This window comes from Danio rerio, chromosome 6 (genome assembly GCF_049306965.1).
Source record: "Danio rerio strain Tuebingen ecotype United States chromosome 6, GRCz12tu, whole genome shotgun sequence".
NCBI lineage: Eukaryota > Metazoa > Chordata > Actinopteri > Cypriniformes > Danionidae > Danio > Danio rerio.
Window position 1 is genome coordinate 44,847,429 of NC_133181.1, and position 16,850 is coordinate 44,864,278.

Consider the following 16,850-nt stretch of genomic DNA (forward strand, 5'->3'; position numbering starts at 1 on the left):
CACACACACACACACACACACACACACACACACACGCACACGCACACGCACACGCACACACGCGCACGCACACACACACACACACACACACACACACACACACACACACACACACACACACACACACACACACACACACACACACACACACACACACACACACACACACACTACAGACAATTTAGTTTATTCAATTCACCTGAATGTCTTTGGGCTGGTGGGAGAAACCGGAACAAACCCGGAAAAAACCCACGCCAAGACGCGGAGAACATACAAACTCTACGCAAAAATCTAAAAACTAAATATTTTAATTTAGCTATTTTTTAATAAAAGTTACATAGTATCCCTTTAAACTGATTATTGCTGCACTTGATAATATCTGCTCAAAATTTGCAACGTTAATTATTCTTTAAGTAAACAATTAATATGTTCAAGTGAATATACTGATTTTTGTTTTTGTTTTGGTAATCTTCAAAGTCTGACCATTTGCTTCTGCAAAGTGAGTGGTAGTCCTCTGTTGACGTCAGTTTGACGGCTTCAACCTCTATATTCTTAAGCACAGCCCTCTTATGGTTAATTGGCTACTAGCAAATGATGCACAAAAAGAAAGCCCCGCCCCCTACTCAATATTCAGTTTCATTTGTATGTACATCAACATACTGAAATACTAAAGTCTCTGCATCTTCCGGTTCATGCAGACTAAGATGAAACATTCCAAAAAAGCTAAAATCAGGGTTTCTGGAGATTTCACCCAGTCAAATTTAACACTTTTTAAAATCTTTTTAAGACCATTATGAGTGAAACTTCTGACTTATAGAGGGCTAAATAGTAAGCATTTTTACTTGCTCCATTAAAATAAAAATTCAAATGACTTAAATAATACATAAATAAAGTGTTAAAACAAGTAAACCCTACATATGTTTCTTTGACAAGCTTTAAAAAATCATAAACTAATCGTACAACAGTCTTTTCAGACCAGTGTCCTCCCCACATATGGTCTATAAATACATGGAGAACATACAAATGTTATTGTAAGAAACCATATTGTTAAATAGAGTTTTGTTAAAAGTTAAATATAGATGTATGGTTGGTGACTGCTTACTGTATACAGGTCTTGGCATAATTATGTAGCTTTACATGGACACTGTAAAATTAAGGCCCATTTAAAATGATTCAAGACCTACAAGTCAATATTTCAGTGAATGTAAGAGTTTTTAAAGCTTAAAGTTTTGTTTTTGAAATTTCAGAGCCCGCAGATACCCTGTAAAATGAACGTAACACAAATACCTTGTGTTTTTTAAAGCTGTAGTCAAGCAGAGGCATTCCAAGCTTGAGGAAGGACTCCAGAAAAAGACGACCGTACTAAAGATCAAAAACAACACAAAAATACTGTTAAATTACAACATCAATACAAACATACTTTTATGAGTGCAAATACTTCTCACCTTTAAACACACAGTGAGTACAGGTCTGCTGTCGAACATCTGAGCCAAAAAAAAGCAGAATATGATGTTTACAGCAGTGCAGTGGATGTTAACAATGTGAAGGGAGCACAGGAAAAACATGAAGGCTTCTGTACCTTGACCAGGTTTATGAGGATGTGAAAGTCCCGCACAGCCAGGTTCCAGGTTAAGAGCTTCTCACTCTGCATCTGCACAGACTTGAGTTGTTAGCTATGTTCTCTGTACTTCCTATTGCTACCTAAATAACAGTATATACACTCATGCAACAAACACAGACCTCTTGATTATCCATTTGTTTGCTGGGAGGAATCTTGCGCACAGCTTTCTCTAGCTCTGACATCATGCATTTGTAGTACACCAGGAATGTCTGCCTGTGTCATCGAGCAAAACAGATATTACAGGGATTTCTAGAATACCTGATTTTGGTCAAATACAATGTTGCAGGAAATAAACTACATTAGTACTTTTAGTCTAAATAATTCTGTTTCTGGATGACAGTAATACAAATGTTTCTAAAGCCTCTGTACCTGTTGAGTGTCGGCCAGCTGCGAGAGTTAGCATCTTTAGCCGCGTTTAGGAGCTCCGGAACCCCTTCTCCTGCTATTTCCTCCACCGCCTTCAGAACATCATCTGTGTGCTCCAGATAAATACTACAGCAGAAAAACAACATTACAGAAAAACATCCTCAGAGATATTTTGGATTGGCCTCTGTATATATGTATATAGGCGTATTCATTTTCAATGTTTTAAAAATAGGCTTTACTTTCATTCATTCATTTTCCTCCGGCTTAGTCTCTGATTTATTAGAGGTCACCACAGTGGAATGAACCGCCAACTATTCCAGCATATGTTTTACACAGCAGATGCCCTTGCTGCAACCCAATACTGGGAAACACCCATACACTCTCGTATTTACACACATACTCACACACTATGGCCAATTTAGTTAATCCAATTCACCTATAGCGCATGTCTTTGGACTGTGAGGGAAACCGGAGGACCCGGAGGAAACACACGCCAACACTAGGAGAACATGCAAACTCCACACAGAAATGCTAACTTGCTGAGCCACCATGCTGCCTGAGGTTTTACTTAATGAAATATATAATAAAGCAGTAATATTTTACTACAATTAAAAAAAAAGAATCAAGGTATAGAATATTTATTTAAATATTATGTACAATAAATGCCTTTACAGTCGCTGAATAAAATGGTGATCTCTTTCCCTCAATATATAAAATATCGAGGTCATGTTATAAATGTGGTTAATATTTAATTTTTCAATTAGTAAAAGAATGCATTATTGTAATAATTATATTCCTTTTGTAAGATCGCCATTAATATTTTATTAAATTAATTTTGTCTTCTTGCATAATGCAAGAATTGGACAATTTCTAAAATGAGGAACAAATGAATGGGTGTAAGATTAATGAACATATAAATCAATTTATTGACTCTTTCTCTCTCCCCTATCTAAATTCACTATTAATACCCAACTCCCATTAACGCAGCGTTATAATTTATATACCACTATAATATTAACTAATATTTGAAATGAGCATTTATGTTGTTATTTCTTCTTCTTGTAGGACATTGTGAAACGTTTTGATGGGTCAGAATCTAACTTGAGCCACCAAAAGCTAATATATTTCTTCTTTTAAAATAAAGAGTTCAGATGCAAAAACCTCTAAATGTCGTCTGAAATTTTTATCAGGCTTCTGTGTGTAGGTTTAGTAATATCACTTTTTATGGCAAAGATTAAGTCCTTTTCATAGTATTCAGTGCTTAATTTGTAAATTAATAACTCCCAGAACAAAACCTGGAAATAACAATTACCGTGACTGATGTCCATCATGCAATTTCAGTTTTCCCGGAACATAAAGTCATTAAATGGTGATAGGGCAAAAAAAACAGCATCACATTTCTGAACAGTCTTTAAATATTTTGTGCCATTGATAATAAAAACATGTAGCTACAAACATAATTCATATAAACAATCACTATTCAGTTCACTTCACTATTATGTGCCAAGTGACAAAATAATAATTGAATGACTCACTCTGTCTAATCTTCAAGAGCCCAGTTACCTCTTCTGTGATCTTTTCTGTCTGACTTGAGATCGCTTTGCTTCTGTCTCCCGCTATCCTGATCCATTTGTGCCATCTTAGCCATTTTTAAAATGTTTTGACTGCCTCTTTGCCATCATACAGATATTATTTAGGTAGGCCACTATGCCATCAATTCTTTTTACGACTCACTACAAGCGAAACAATAATCCCCAACCAATGAGAGTGCATGTAAACATAAGAAAGCTGATTGGCTTAAAATATTGTTGAGGGCCAATATTTAAACGTGACTTTTGCTTTAACTTGTGCGTGGTGACTATGTTGACCAGTTTGGCGTCATATGATGTCTAATGTGAAAACATTGCGATGGACAATGGCATTGGTGTTGTAGGCGGCAGTAAAATAAACATAAATAAAGATAAGTTACACACAAATTACCACCTGTCAATCATGTTTTATAGGTAGTGATCTGTATCGTTATAATGGCGTTGACAAACTTGGTTAGTAAAAAAGGCGCACAGCCAACCAACAGTATCGGAAGTTTTTGCTAAAATCCTTATTCGCTAAAATTATTAAATTATTACAAGCATGAAAGTGATGTTACGGATACTGTGACACGTTACCTGATGAATTCAAAAGAGCAAAGAGTCGTTAGATAGAGACAAGACTAATTAAATATCACGTTTAACAACTATAGTGAGACGTGATCCAGCAGTACATCCTTGATAAACTGTTCGACGTGCACTGCTCTCTGGGGTTTTGTGCTCAAAGCACCCACTGACTGCCTGGAGCTCAGACACGCGCCTATGCTGCAGTGTGAAAGTGTGTGTGTATGTAGTCACGTGATATGTGTTTTCAGTGGTATAGTGTGAAAGAGGGCTTTTGAAAAATGCTAGATGAAAAGCCAGCATGGAAGTGAATTATTTTTCATTCTAAAATGGCATTTTAAAACTAAGACATAATAGTGTAAATGGGGCCTAAGTGTGTATTTTTCGCAAGCGGGTTGCTGCTGCGATGGGGGAGGGATGGAGAATCGCGATGCCTGAGGATCGGCGATGACATTGTCTATCAACTCAACCCTAATAGTAAACCCGTCATGTGTGTGTTCACCACGGTATTTACCATTTAAATAAATACCAGAATGCAAAACACGAATATTAGACATTTCTCAAATTAAGCACTGATGGTCTTTAAAGTGAAATAACTCAACATAAAGAAAATGTTCATTTTCTATGGACGTTTTAGACATCACTTAAAGTGTTTCGCATCTGATCTCTTCTTATATTATTTTAATATAGAATTTTAATAGCATAAACTAGAAATTTGCAATTTGTTGCTCTGAAGAATTGAAATAAAAGACCTGAAAATGAATGAATGCATTTTAGTTGATAGCAACATCGCTTCAAACTTAATCCCTATAGGAAAGGACCTTTAAACTTATACATTATATAACAAACCTGAGGAGAGTTTGAAGAGTCTCGTTGTATTTGTTTCCTCTCTCTTTTTCTCCACTCGCTGTAACCCATTCCTGACAGAGGAAATGTTTTGTCAGGGATGCTGGGGGAAATGATAGAATCCAAAATTATTATAATATACAGAGCTATCCAAAATTTTATAATATACAGAGCTACCATTATTATGCTGCATTTAGTATAGGAAACATACTGATCTGTTCTCTGTAGGTCCTGTGGTTTGATCCCCCATACTGAGACAACACAATGAGCAGCTGTGTCAAGCACAGGGCTGTGTTCAGACTGGGCACAGTGCTTCGGAAGTTCTGCAGGTACTCAAAAGCATGCCTGTAAATATTAAACACCACATGCAGATGGTTACATTAAAAACTCTGCACTAGAAAGAAAAATGTTTATTTATATTGCACTTTTACAATGTAGATTGTGTCAAAGTGCTTAACGTAGAAGTTCTAGTAAAGTCCAGATTTCAGAGTTGAAATAGAAAATGTAAATGAAAAATGAAAATAGAAAACATAGTCCCCTCTCCACTATTATTTGGCACCATTGGTAAACATGAGAAAAAAGCAGCTGTGAAAATATTTTGCTCAAAATATAAGTAAAAATTAGAGCTTTATTCCCACTAAATCCTTTCAAACACATTTTGTGCTGATGTCAGATTGGAGATTTTGAGACTTTCTGTGATTCCTGGACATTTTTGGCCACTCAAACTTTCTAACACATAAGCTGCGTCCCAAATGGCACACTATACACTATGCACTTATGCACTTACACACTCAACAGCATAGTACATGTATGTAGTGTCGTCCCAAATGGCACACTAAAGTCTTTTTACTAAGCGGAAATTCAACCTGTTTCTCTGATGACGTTTGACGGTCGCCAAATTAGTGAAATAAATGACCAGACTATCAAATAATACCTGCCAATACCTGGCGCATTTTCCATCAGGAGGCGCTATAATCACTCGCGTAGGAGAATTTTGCTGTCAATCCGAAATGAATAGTTATCCAACATGTGCGGCCGATACCTCTGCCCCTCCCGCTACGTGAGCAAACCTGCGGTCGTTGAGTGCGTGAAGTGTCCATCATTACACACTTCATTTTACCAGCTGAATGAGTGCATCATCTGGGTAATTAAAGTGCACTTATTATTTTTTAGAGTTTTTAGTGTGAACGCACTACTTACACTATTTATACTACAAAATGGCGTAGAATAGTGCATAAGTATGCGTTTTGGGACACAGCTAGAGACACATGTCCTCTAACACAGCGGTTTCTAACAGGGGAGTCCCAGCCCACAAGGGGGCCTCAGTGAGCTCTGTGGAGTGGGTCTTGTCTTATTTTACAATTTGTTTTTAGCAGTCGCCAATTAGGAGAATGGCCATGTTGCCTTAGTTTATTATATCCACTGGCTGACCAAAAACTGGACAAATTTGTAACTGGTACTCCATAAAAAAAGTCTCTCTAATTCACCTTCAGCAGCTAATACTAATTACCCAAGCATACTGGACCCAGGTAAGGAAGCTCCAAACATTTGGGGTCACATCGCTAGCAATACTGGAAACATGAAATGCTGGAAATACCAAGATAGTCACCTGAACTACGGTTTTATTCCATTTTCTCGAAGCAAAGAGTCCCTGACCCAGCCACAGTGCATTATCTGCGCCAAAGTTCTTGCTAACAAATGCATGAGGCTATCTAAATTAACAGGACATTTGCAAACGACTCATCCCCAATACTGCGACAAACCCAAAGCAGTTTTTGACCGTAATGCGCAATGCCTTACGTTTTTCAGTTACAAATGGCCTGCTGATGTTTTGCTTTTATATTTTACATTAGGCTATTATTTGTGCAAAAACATATCTAGATATAGTAGTAAACATACCGTTTGTTTGAAAACAATTTTTTTTTGTCATTCTTACGGCAAACTTATACGAGCAATAATAGCATTAAATGTGGAGGGGGGCCTTTCAATATTTTCCAGAGGGATAAGGCAAAAAAAGGTTGGGAATCACTGCTCTAACAGACTGATATATAACACAGTTGACAGGAACTTCTTTATCATTAGCCTGATGATGGAAATGGCTTTTTTTTTCTTCACCCATTTGTTTATAAAATGTAAAATACCAATGAGAATATACATAAATCTGAATTCACTGGGGTGCAAATAATTGTGGCACACATATATTTTTATGATATATTTTTAAGATTTTTTTTGTGTGCGCAGTTGCTCATTCTCAAGTCCCTTTAAGGTAAGTAATTTCACTTAGTGGCCATCTTTGAAATGCCTCTCGGGCAGTATGCTCAGGCATTCTGTTTGAATGGGTAAACATCAAATTCTAAAAAACTATTTGCCAAGCTTATGATTACATTACATATTGGCAATAACCAATAAAATTAAGCAACTGTCTAATTTGTTTAGTTTCTAAATGTTCAGATCACACAAAACCTGCAGAAACTCACGTCTGGTCCGAGCCCCTCCCCCGGAGAATTGTTATTCTATAGCAACCGCTGATTGGCTACTGTACTAGAAGGCAGGCTTTATTCACCATACAGCGATCGCTGATTGGCTCCTGTACTGGAAGGCGGGGCTTCGATTCCCATAATGACCGTTACACTTTTCCCCATTCAAATGTATCCGAGTGACATGTCTTGTGTATTCTATAGTGTTATGTATATAACAATGAGAGCAAAGTTATTAATAAAACAAAAAAATATAAACAATACAGTATAATTTAAAACATTAATCAATAAGAAATTTTATTACAGTCTACTTCATTATATTTGCCTATTTGGCAAGGCAGTGTTTTCATGCTGCCTCATCAAGCGGACATTTTAATAGCAGAAAACGTAAACAATACCACGTAAACGGATGAAACGTGCATACTGAAGACTATCAATTATTGTTATGTGTTGGGATTTACTAATCAGTCAAAAATATGATTAATGGAAAAAAAAAAAACATTTAAAGACTGCCAAATGTTATAACTAACTGGGAGATGACCAGCTAAAACCAGCTTGACCAGCCTAAGCAAGTATGTCCAGCTTGAAACAGGCTCATTTTAGCTGGTCATTTTCCAGATTGACTAGCTAAGACCAGGAAATGGCTGGAATCCAGCCTGGAAATAGCCAAAACCCCTCTAAAACTAGGCTGGTCAACCAGCTAAAACCAGCCAACCAGCCTAGGCTGGTTTAAGCTGTTTTTTTTTAGCAGGGGTGCATATGGTAACTAGCAAGATCTTGACATAAGTGCAAACACTCTATATTAGTGAAGAAGACCACTGTTACATGTGTGCTGTCGCTCTCACCTGCTGAGCTGATCCAGGGTCAGATCTGCCTGATCCTCCTTCAGCCGTCCGGCCAGGATTCCCAGAGCGCTTTTCAGCAGACCACGATGCTCCGGAATGGAAAAACCAGACCTGATTATAAACACAATGAGATCGAAGAGGATCAGAAGGTAGTTTAGTTAACAGGACAACCAATCAAGTCAACTACTAACTAATCTGGGCTCACCAGCTGAACATGGTGTGAAGCACTTGCAGGAGGAGCTGATAGGCTGAACACATGAGTTGATTTTCCTTCACATCCACATTGGGAGCGTCAACAACACCCTGATTCTCAGTCAGAAGAGTCTGTGTGTGGACAAAGCAGATTCGCTATTTACACATGCCCGCCACGCATTCATGTGCACAGAAGAAAGTGACAGCGCTAAAAACAAATGCTCAATTAAAACTTTTTAAAATCCTGAATTAATATTGGAGTTACATTTGCATGCTGGAGGAAGGATGAGACCATGGCTGAAGTTTTTCTTTTAGACAGGTAGTGTTAAGTTTTTTTTCTGATGTAGATTTTGTTGTATATCCACAGAAGATTTGTTTAGCCACTAGAATCTTCTGGTAAAAGATTGATGTGACTATTTTCAATTTCATAAGCGACCTTTTACAGCATCGATAATGTAGATTCTTTTTCAGTTTAACAACAAAACATCAGTAAATAGCGCTAATCCGCCTAGCCAGCTTTAAAGTGGTGAAGTTGCTTTTATATTCACATTGGTTCACTTTTGAAAATGACAACCTGTGATGCGCTCCTTATATTGTTTATCAGGCTACTTTGAATATTCAAACTAAAATAGCATGCAAGTATGGCTTAGTAATAAGTGGTAATCCTGCATGCCTCCAGCCAACCACTATACAGTTGTTGCTTTAGGACAAAGCACATGAGAGAGCGAGACCAGCGATCCTTGCATGAAGTTTTCAAGTTTTGCTTGCTAACTACACAACTAAAATGTGCTAGATATAATGCAGTTTTTTGTTCAGTTTTCTAACTGGCGAATGACATGATCAAGTGGGTTGTCGACTGTCATCTTTAAGGTGCGTGTTCGTGATTTCAGGAGGCGTGGCTTTGGACGGCAGGGAAGGGATTGTTTTTCAAAGATACTATGCTCACCGGTTAGCATTTAGGCAAATCACCTACTGCACCTTTAACCAGGGCCGGAGTGGGACTCCTTTTCAGCCCTAGAGTTTCAAGCCTTAGACCGGCTCACTTCAGTTCACGACTGACTATATTAAAACAACGTCATTTTCAATTCAGTACTTAACAATGAAGATTATTTTGAACCATTTACACTATTTAATGTTTAACAGTATCTATTTTCTAGATGTAAAAAGAGAAACCGCACCAGGATTGACAAACGCTGGTTTATTATTGTATAAAATCCCTGTTGAACTCTTATTTTGATAACTGTGTGACGTCACAGGTGGGTGGAGTTACGGACGTGCCCAGACATGTTCGGTTCTCAGAATATTCCAGTGCTGCAATGAGACAGACGGTAGTTTGTTGATGTGTGTGCGTTCATGAGAATAAACCACACACACAGACACAAAATTGCACCCAAATACGCAAATCTAAATGCACTCCTAAATGTGTAAACTGTTTGAAGATGGGATTGAATAAATCAATGTGCAGACCATACTGTCGTCAATGTTGCCTGTTCACCTCTGACCGGGTTTAAGGAATGGATGTTGACCACCCAGTGTACACACGCACATACATCTAACAAAGTGGTCCTTCGAGCCGGAGTCAACATCTATCCTTATGGCAACATCAAGGGATTTCAATGAAAATCAACAGAGTCTTCGTCCTAGCAGGATTCGGAGAATTCCCGGACATCTGGATGACTTTGTACTGACTTCCCAGCCACAGCATTTAGTTTCACCCCCTTTGCAAGAGGATTTGCAGCATATGCATGTTAGTGAGACTATCACTGATCCAGATGTGGAATATGGAACTTCTACCCCTTATAGAACTGATACTGAGACTACAAGGCTACGTAAAGTGGAAGAGAGTGTTTGGAATGTACAAGAGCAACTCAGAGAATTACAAAGCACGTTGAAAATGTCTATTCAGCAAAGCAAAGGTTCACCATGTATGCATCAGGACTTAAGCTATGTTTCTGCCACAGGTGCTGGACATCACAGGTCAGTACCTCATCCAAGTAGTCAGCAGCAGTCCATCCAGCAACGTAGTGTCAGTTTGCCTCTTCTCTGTTCGGGTCATCTGAGCTCAGGAAACATTGAAAAACCAAAGTATTATTCTCCAGTTATACCAGCACGCTTACCCACCACAAACGTACCTCAGCCACATAGTCTGCCTCCAGTACAGATGACCCAAGGGTTACTACCACAGACATTACAGCCATTGTCTCGTACAGCCTCTCTCCCTATTGAGCATCATGTACAGCAGCGTGAGACACGACCAGGATCTGCTCCAGCAGGTGTAATGCATCCTCCATATGTTTATCAACAGCCTAGTGATTTTCATCAGGCATATCCGCCACAAGTGCAGTCCATTGTACATCATAGCATAACTTCGATGACACCACCTACACCCACTGTGTACCGAGCTGCACCTAGCTATCCACCAGTTCATGTACCTTCTATGACTACTGTGCCAAGCCATGCTGTTAATACTAATTATGTGGAACCTCAGTCATTGACTCTAGCACCGCCTGTGATGCCTCATTTCTCAGAGCCACCTCCACTGCGATCTGTACACTATTCAGATCAATACACTGGGAACTATCTGCCTAACAGACCCCCAGAATCCATATCTCAGCAACCGTCATATGCAACACCATTTTCTTCTACTGTACCGCCAGCAGTTCAAGCTCCAAGTATGATGGAAATGGCTATTGCTTCCTCATATGGAATACCCAAACCTAAGCTTATCAATTTCACCACTGGAAAGGAAAGTGATTTTGCTCTGCTTAAAAAGGGACTTAATAGTGTACTTGGCCCCCACCTTCATCTGACCGAGGACTACAAATTTCAAGTGCTACTTGATCATCTTAAATTGCCAGCTGCCTTCCAAATAGCTAAACGATATATGTATGATCCAATGCCTTACAGTCGAGCTATGCAAGCATTACAGCAGCGATATGGTCAGCCCCGACAACTGGTACAGGGAGAAATTGGTAGCATCCTCCGTACACCTTCCCTGAGACCAGGTGACGCTCAAGGTTTTGAGGATTTTGCTTTATCTGTTAGCACTCTTGTTGGTCTCCTAAATACATTGGAGGGGTCATCCAGAGTCGAGCTTCTGTGTGGCTCACACGTTGATAGATTACTCACCAAGCTACCACCCTCTTATAGAGATAGCTTTGTTGAGTACTGTATGTCCAGAGGCATTCTCCAAAATGGGTCTGACAGAACTTACACTCTTCCTCAGTTTGCAGAGTGGCTGGAGAACAAATCACAAGCACTGCAGATATCGAGGCGAACAGCTGAACTGTACAGTACAGATAAACCCCATATTGATGTCAGAGAGCTGAAACCCACAAAGCCACCAAAGGTGCATTCCACAATCTACTATGGCATAAATCACGCTACTGCAGGTCCCTCCACCACCTCATCGCTCCAGCCAAACAAAGAACAGACCAAGGTTAAGAAACGTGAGAGTTTTAAGCCATATTGCCCCTTCTGCAAATGTCAGGAGCATTACCTCAATTCCTGTTCTGAATTTGTCAAATTAAATGTAGCCCAAAGAATTGCATGGATAAAGGACAATGACCGATGTTGGAAGTGTGGTAGAGGGCATGAGCCTGCAAAGTGTACTCTGAAAAAACCCTGTTCCAGTTGTGGTGAGCAGCACTTACCAATTCTACACGATACTGCATCCAGCATCAACAAGAGTGTTCTTACCGTCAATACAGTACCCCGCACAGTCTACCTCGATCAGATTACTCACTCTGGCAGAGTCATGTTGAAAGTGGTTCAGGTCAGATTACATAACAAAGGGAGAGTTCTGGACACATATGCTATTCTGGACGACGGGTCAGAAAGGACCATCATTTTGCCCACAGCAGTACATTACCTCAATCTGGAAGAGACAGATGAATCACTTGCCCTTAGAACAATCAGACAAGAAGTTGTCGAAATCCAGGGGGCATCAGTCTCCTTTGAAGTGTCTACTTCTGCAAAACCAAGTATCCGCTACAAGATACACTCTGCCTTTACAGCACAAGATCTGAACATTGCCAAGCAGTCATGCCCTGTGGATGCTCTGAAGCACAAGTTTGCCCACTTGAGAGACATTCCAATTATACCTTTCAAAGAGGTACAGCCAATGCTGCTTATTGGCTCTGATTACCCACACCTTATAGCACCGATAGCTCCAGTGCTCATGGGTCCTTTAGGTGGTCCCATTGCAGTTAGTACAAGTTTGGGCTGGGCCATACAGGGTCCTACAACATTTCTAGACCAACCATTGGAGACTACATGTCTGAACATCTCAATGTTTCATCCTCCACCGAAAGACCTATCTCAGCATGTCGAAAGGTTATGGCAAGTAGACATACTTCCCTTTCAGCCTATGAAAGACATGACACGATCCAAGCAGGATAGAGATGCTATAACAATGCTGGAAACCAAAACCAAAAGAGTGGAAATAGATGGAGTTTCTCGCTATGCAACCCCTCTCCTGCGCAAAAGAAATGCAAAGGTCTTGCAAGTAGGTCCAGAATCAGTCATGGCTCTTCTAAGAGCCACTGAGCGCCGTTTGAACCAAAACCCAGAGCTAGCCGAAGTGTACAACAAAGAAATCCACAAACTTGAACAAGCAGGTTATGCAGTAAAACTCACTCCAGAAGAGGCCAAAGTTACAGAGGAATCATGGTATATTCCCCACCACCTTGTACACCACAACAGTAAAGCCCGTGTTGTATTCAACTGCTCTTATCAGTTCCATCAAGATTCTCTGAATGACCAGTTACTCCCAGGACCTATGCTGAGCCCATCATTGCTCGGAGTTCTCCTCAGATTCCGTCAGTATCCTGTAGCTATCAGTGGGGACATTCGGTCAATGTTTCACCAGGTACGCCTCCTTCCAGAAGATCATCAGTTACTGCGTTTCTTATGGAGAAATATGGAAAAGGAAAGGAGTCCCGACATTTATGAGTGGCGTGTTCTTCCATTTGGCACCACATGCAGCCCGTGCTGTGCCATCTACGCCCTTCAGCGTCATGTCACAGACCATCGTGAAGGAAATGAAGAGGTTGTAGAGTCTGTGTTAAACTCATTTTATGTGGATAACTGTCTGCAATCCTTCCTCTCTACAAATGAGGCCAAACAGGTCATAGACAAAATGAGGGCATTACTAGCAGCTGGAGGGTTCGAAATAAGACAATGGGCCAGTAACTACGCAGAAGTGATTTCTCATTTACCAACTGAGGCACGATCAGAGAGCTGTGATCTATGGTTGACTGCGAACAAAACAGACATGCAAGAGTCTACACTTGGGCTCTCTTGGCACTGCATCTCTGACAAGCTTAGCTTTCGAAATCGCACGATAGGCAAGGAGGAGCCCACCATGCGCAACATTTATAGAGTGCTAGCCTCTCAGTATGATCCTCTTGGTTATATTCTGCCCTACACCACTAGAGCAAAAATCCTTGTCCAAGCTTTGTGGATAAACAAATGTGGCTGGGATGAGTGCATTGGAGGAGATATGCAGGACAAATGGGAGCAGTGGACCAATGAACTGCAGTACCTCTCTAGGATAACCATTCCAAGATGCTATTTTCCCATCTGTCCAGAACCAAACAAACCCAAACTGGAGTTACACATATTCTGTGATGCCTCGGAGCGAGCTTATGGTTCAGTGGCATATTTGCGTCTTGAAGGTGAAGACGGTAGAATCTATACCTCATTTGTGATGGCCAGATCCCGTGTTGCACCCAAAAAGCAAATATCAATGCCCCGACTGGAACTGTGTGGCGCCCTTACAGGAGCCCAACTAGCTAAACTCCTAATCACTGAACTTACTCTACCTATCAACAACACTATTCTTTGGACAGATTCCACCACTGTGCTTTCATGGATCAAATCGGAATCCTGTCATTACAAGGTGTTCGTTGGCACGCGGATAACAGAAATACAGGAGTTAACCAGTCCCAATAACTGGAGATATGTGGACTCTGAACTAAATCCTGCTGATGACATTACAAGAGGCAAATCCCTCTATGAGCTCTCACAAGCATGTCAATGGAATCAAGGCCCTAATTTCCTTCAGCAGTCACCAGAACACTGGCCAATACAACCCACCTCACAGACAGTTGAAGAGAATGAATTAAGAAAGTCATTCTTTTGTGCTCATGTAACTGTACCTCAGTCTTCTTTACCAAATCCTGAGCAACACTCAACATGGGCAGAGTTAGTCCAAGCAACCTACCAGTCTGTGCATGGAACAGAACCCCCCCCGATGTCAGCTGCACAACGTATTGATACTGAACTGATACTGCTAAGACAAGCCCAGCAGGACAGCTTTCCTGTTGAAATCCATGCACTTCAGAATGGCAAGGTAATAAACACTAGCAGTCGATTAAGTTCTCTGGCACCGGAATATGATCAAACCCTGGGAATGATTAGGGTTGGAGGTCGCCTTCGTAAGGCTAAGGAACTCGATGGTGATACCCTACATCCTATCGTCTTGGCACCTGATCATCCAATCACTAAACTCATCATACAAGACTACGACAACCGGCTGCTTCATCCCGGTCCTGAACGTGTCTTTGCAGAATTGAGGAGAAGTTACTGGATTATCAGAGGCAGACAAGCCATAAAGAAATATCAACACCAGTGTAGAGAATGCAGGACCTGGCGGAGTAAGCCAGTCAACCCAAAAATGGCTGATCTTCCTGCTGCTCGTCTTCGCCTGCATCAGCCTCCTTTCTGGTCAACTGGAGTTGATTGCTTCGGACCATTTACAATAAAGATAGGCAGAAGACATGAGAAACGATGGGGGATCATTTTCAAATGTCTCACCACCAGGTGTATCCACCTAGACCTTTTGCATAGTATGGACTCTGACTCCTTTCTTATGGCTTTACGTCGTTTTATTGCACGACGTGGAAAACCCTTTGAAATAATATCTGATCAGGGTACAAATTTTAGAGGTGGAAGCCGAGAACTCCAAGAAGCATTCTCTGCACTTGAGCCAGATATCAAAGAAAAACTGAGTGAACAGAGCATTTCCTTCCAGTTCAACCCTCCACATGCCCCTCATTTCGGAGGAGCCTGGGAGCGTGAAATTCGCTCTATTAAATCTTGTCTTCGAGTGGTACTGAAAGATCAGATTGTGACTGAGGAAGTACTAACCACTGTTCTCATAGAGGTGGAGGGAATACTGAATTCGAAACCACTCGGCTATGTATCATCAGAAATATCTGACCCAGACCCAGTTACTCCAAACCTTCTGCTGATGGGGCGGCGGGACGCCTCCCTTCCTCAAGTGGTTTATGGCAAAGGAGAATTGCTGGCAAAGAGAAAATGGAGACATAGCCAAATTATAGCTGACCAGTTCTGGAAACAATTCATTCGTAATTACTTGCCGAACTTACAGCCACGTACCAAATGGCATCATTCTACACCAGATCCATCGGTAGGACAAGTAGTTATGGTCATGGACCCCCAATTGCCACGAGCATTCTGGCCAATAGGCAGAATAAAACAAGTTGTACCCAGCAGTGATGGAACTGTTCGAGTTGTAGACGTAACTATTGATAGCCGAGTCTACCGTCGCCCTGTTTCTAAACTGATAGTCCTACCAGAGATGCCTACTGATACCAGTGACGAGTAAAGTGAGAGAACAGTGATGTTTATTTAATTTCTAATCTCCTATGTAGATTAGGGGGCGGCTGTATAAAATCCCTGTTGAACTCTTATTTTGATAACTGTGTGACGTCACAGGTGGGTGGAGTTACGGACGTGCCCAGACATGTTCGGTTCTCAGAATATTCCAGTGCTGCAATGAGACAGACGGTAGTTTGTTGATGTGTGTGCGTTCATGAGAATAAACCACACACACAGACACAAAATTGCACCCAAATACGCAAATCTAAATGCACTCCTAAATGTGTAAACTGTTTGAAGATGGGATTGAATAAATCAATGTGCAGACCATACTGTCGTCAATGTTGCCTGTTCACCTCTGACCGGGTTTAAGGAATGGATGTTGACCACCCAGTGTACACACGCACATACATCTAACAATTATAGATGTCACACTGTCAGCACTAATGCAGACGTAATGAACATATTTACAAGGCTGTGAATGGAACATGTGTGTACCTGGAAATGATTGTGGCAGTTCTCCAGGTGTGTGCAGAGTGTGGGCAGCAGATCACTGCAGCAGGTGGCGATTTCTTTGGCATTCTTCTGTTGCAAATGTGCAAAGCCCACCGCTTTGTCCATTTTACCCTAGAGAGAGCCCACAGTGGCATATCAGTTATTGACCAATATTATTGAATATATTTAGTTGATCATTTAGTTTAGTAAAGTTATCAAATTATCTTTCATG

The 16,850-nt window shown here is 40.7% G+C and overlaps 1 protein-coding gene across 7 annotated transcripts in view; it reads right to left on the reverse strand.

Annotated features, from left to right (window-relative positions):
• fancd2 (FA complementation group D2) overlaps positions 1 to 16,850 on the reverse strand; it is a 45,686-nt gene that overhangs the window by 6,387 nt on the left and 22,449 nt on the right. For 4 of the 7 annotated variants that reach the window (NM_201341.1, XM_005166027.6, XM_068221688.2 and 1 more), the window contains 10 exon segments: positions 1,288 to 1,362; positions 1,446 to 1,484; positions 1,580 to 1,651; positions 1,741 to 1,834; positions 1,991 to 2,113; positions 4,987 to 5,086; positions 5,195 to 5,328; positions 8,306 to 8,416; positions 8,511 to 8,629; positions 16,622 to 16,750. In NM_201341.1, coding sequence (NP_958498.1) covers positions 1,288 to 1,362; positions 1,446 to 1,484; positions 1,580 to 1,651; positions 1,741 to 1,834; positions 1,991 to 2,113; positions 4,987 to 5,086; positions 5,195 to 5,328; positions 8,306 to 8,416; positions 8,511 to 8,629; positions 16,622 to 16,750 — 996 coding nt within the window. 7 annotated transcript variants of the gene reach the window in all.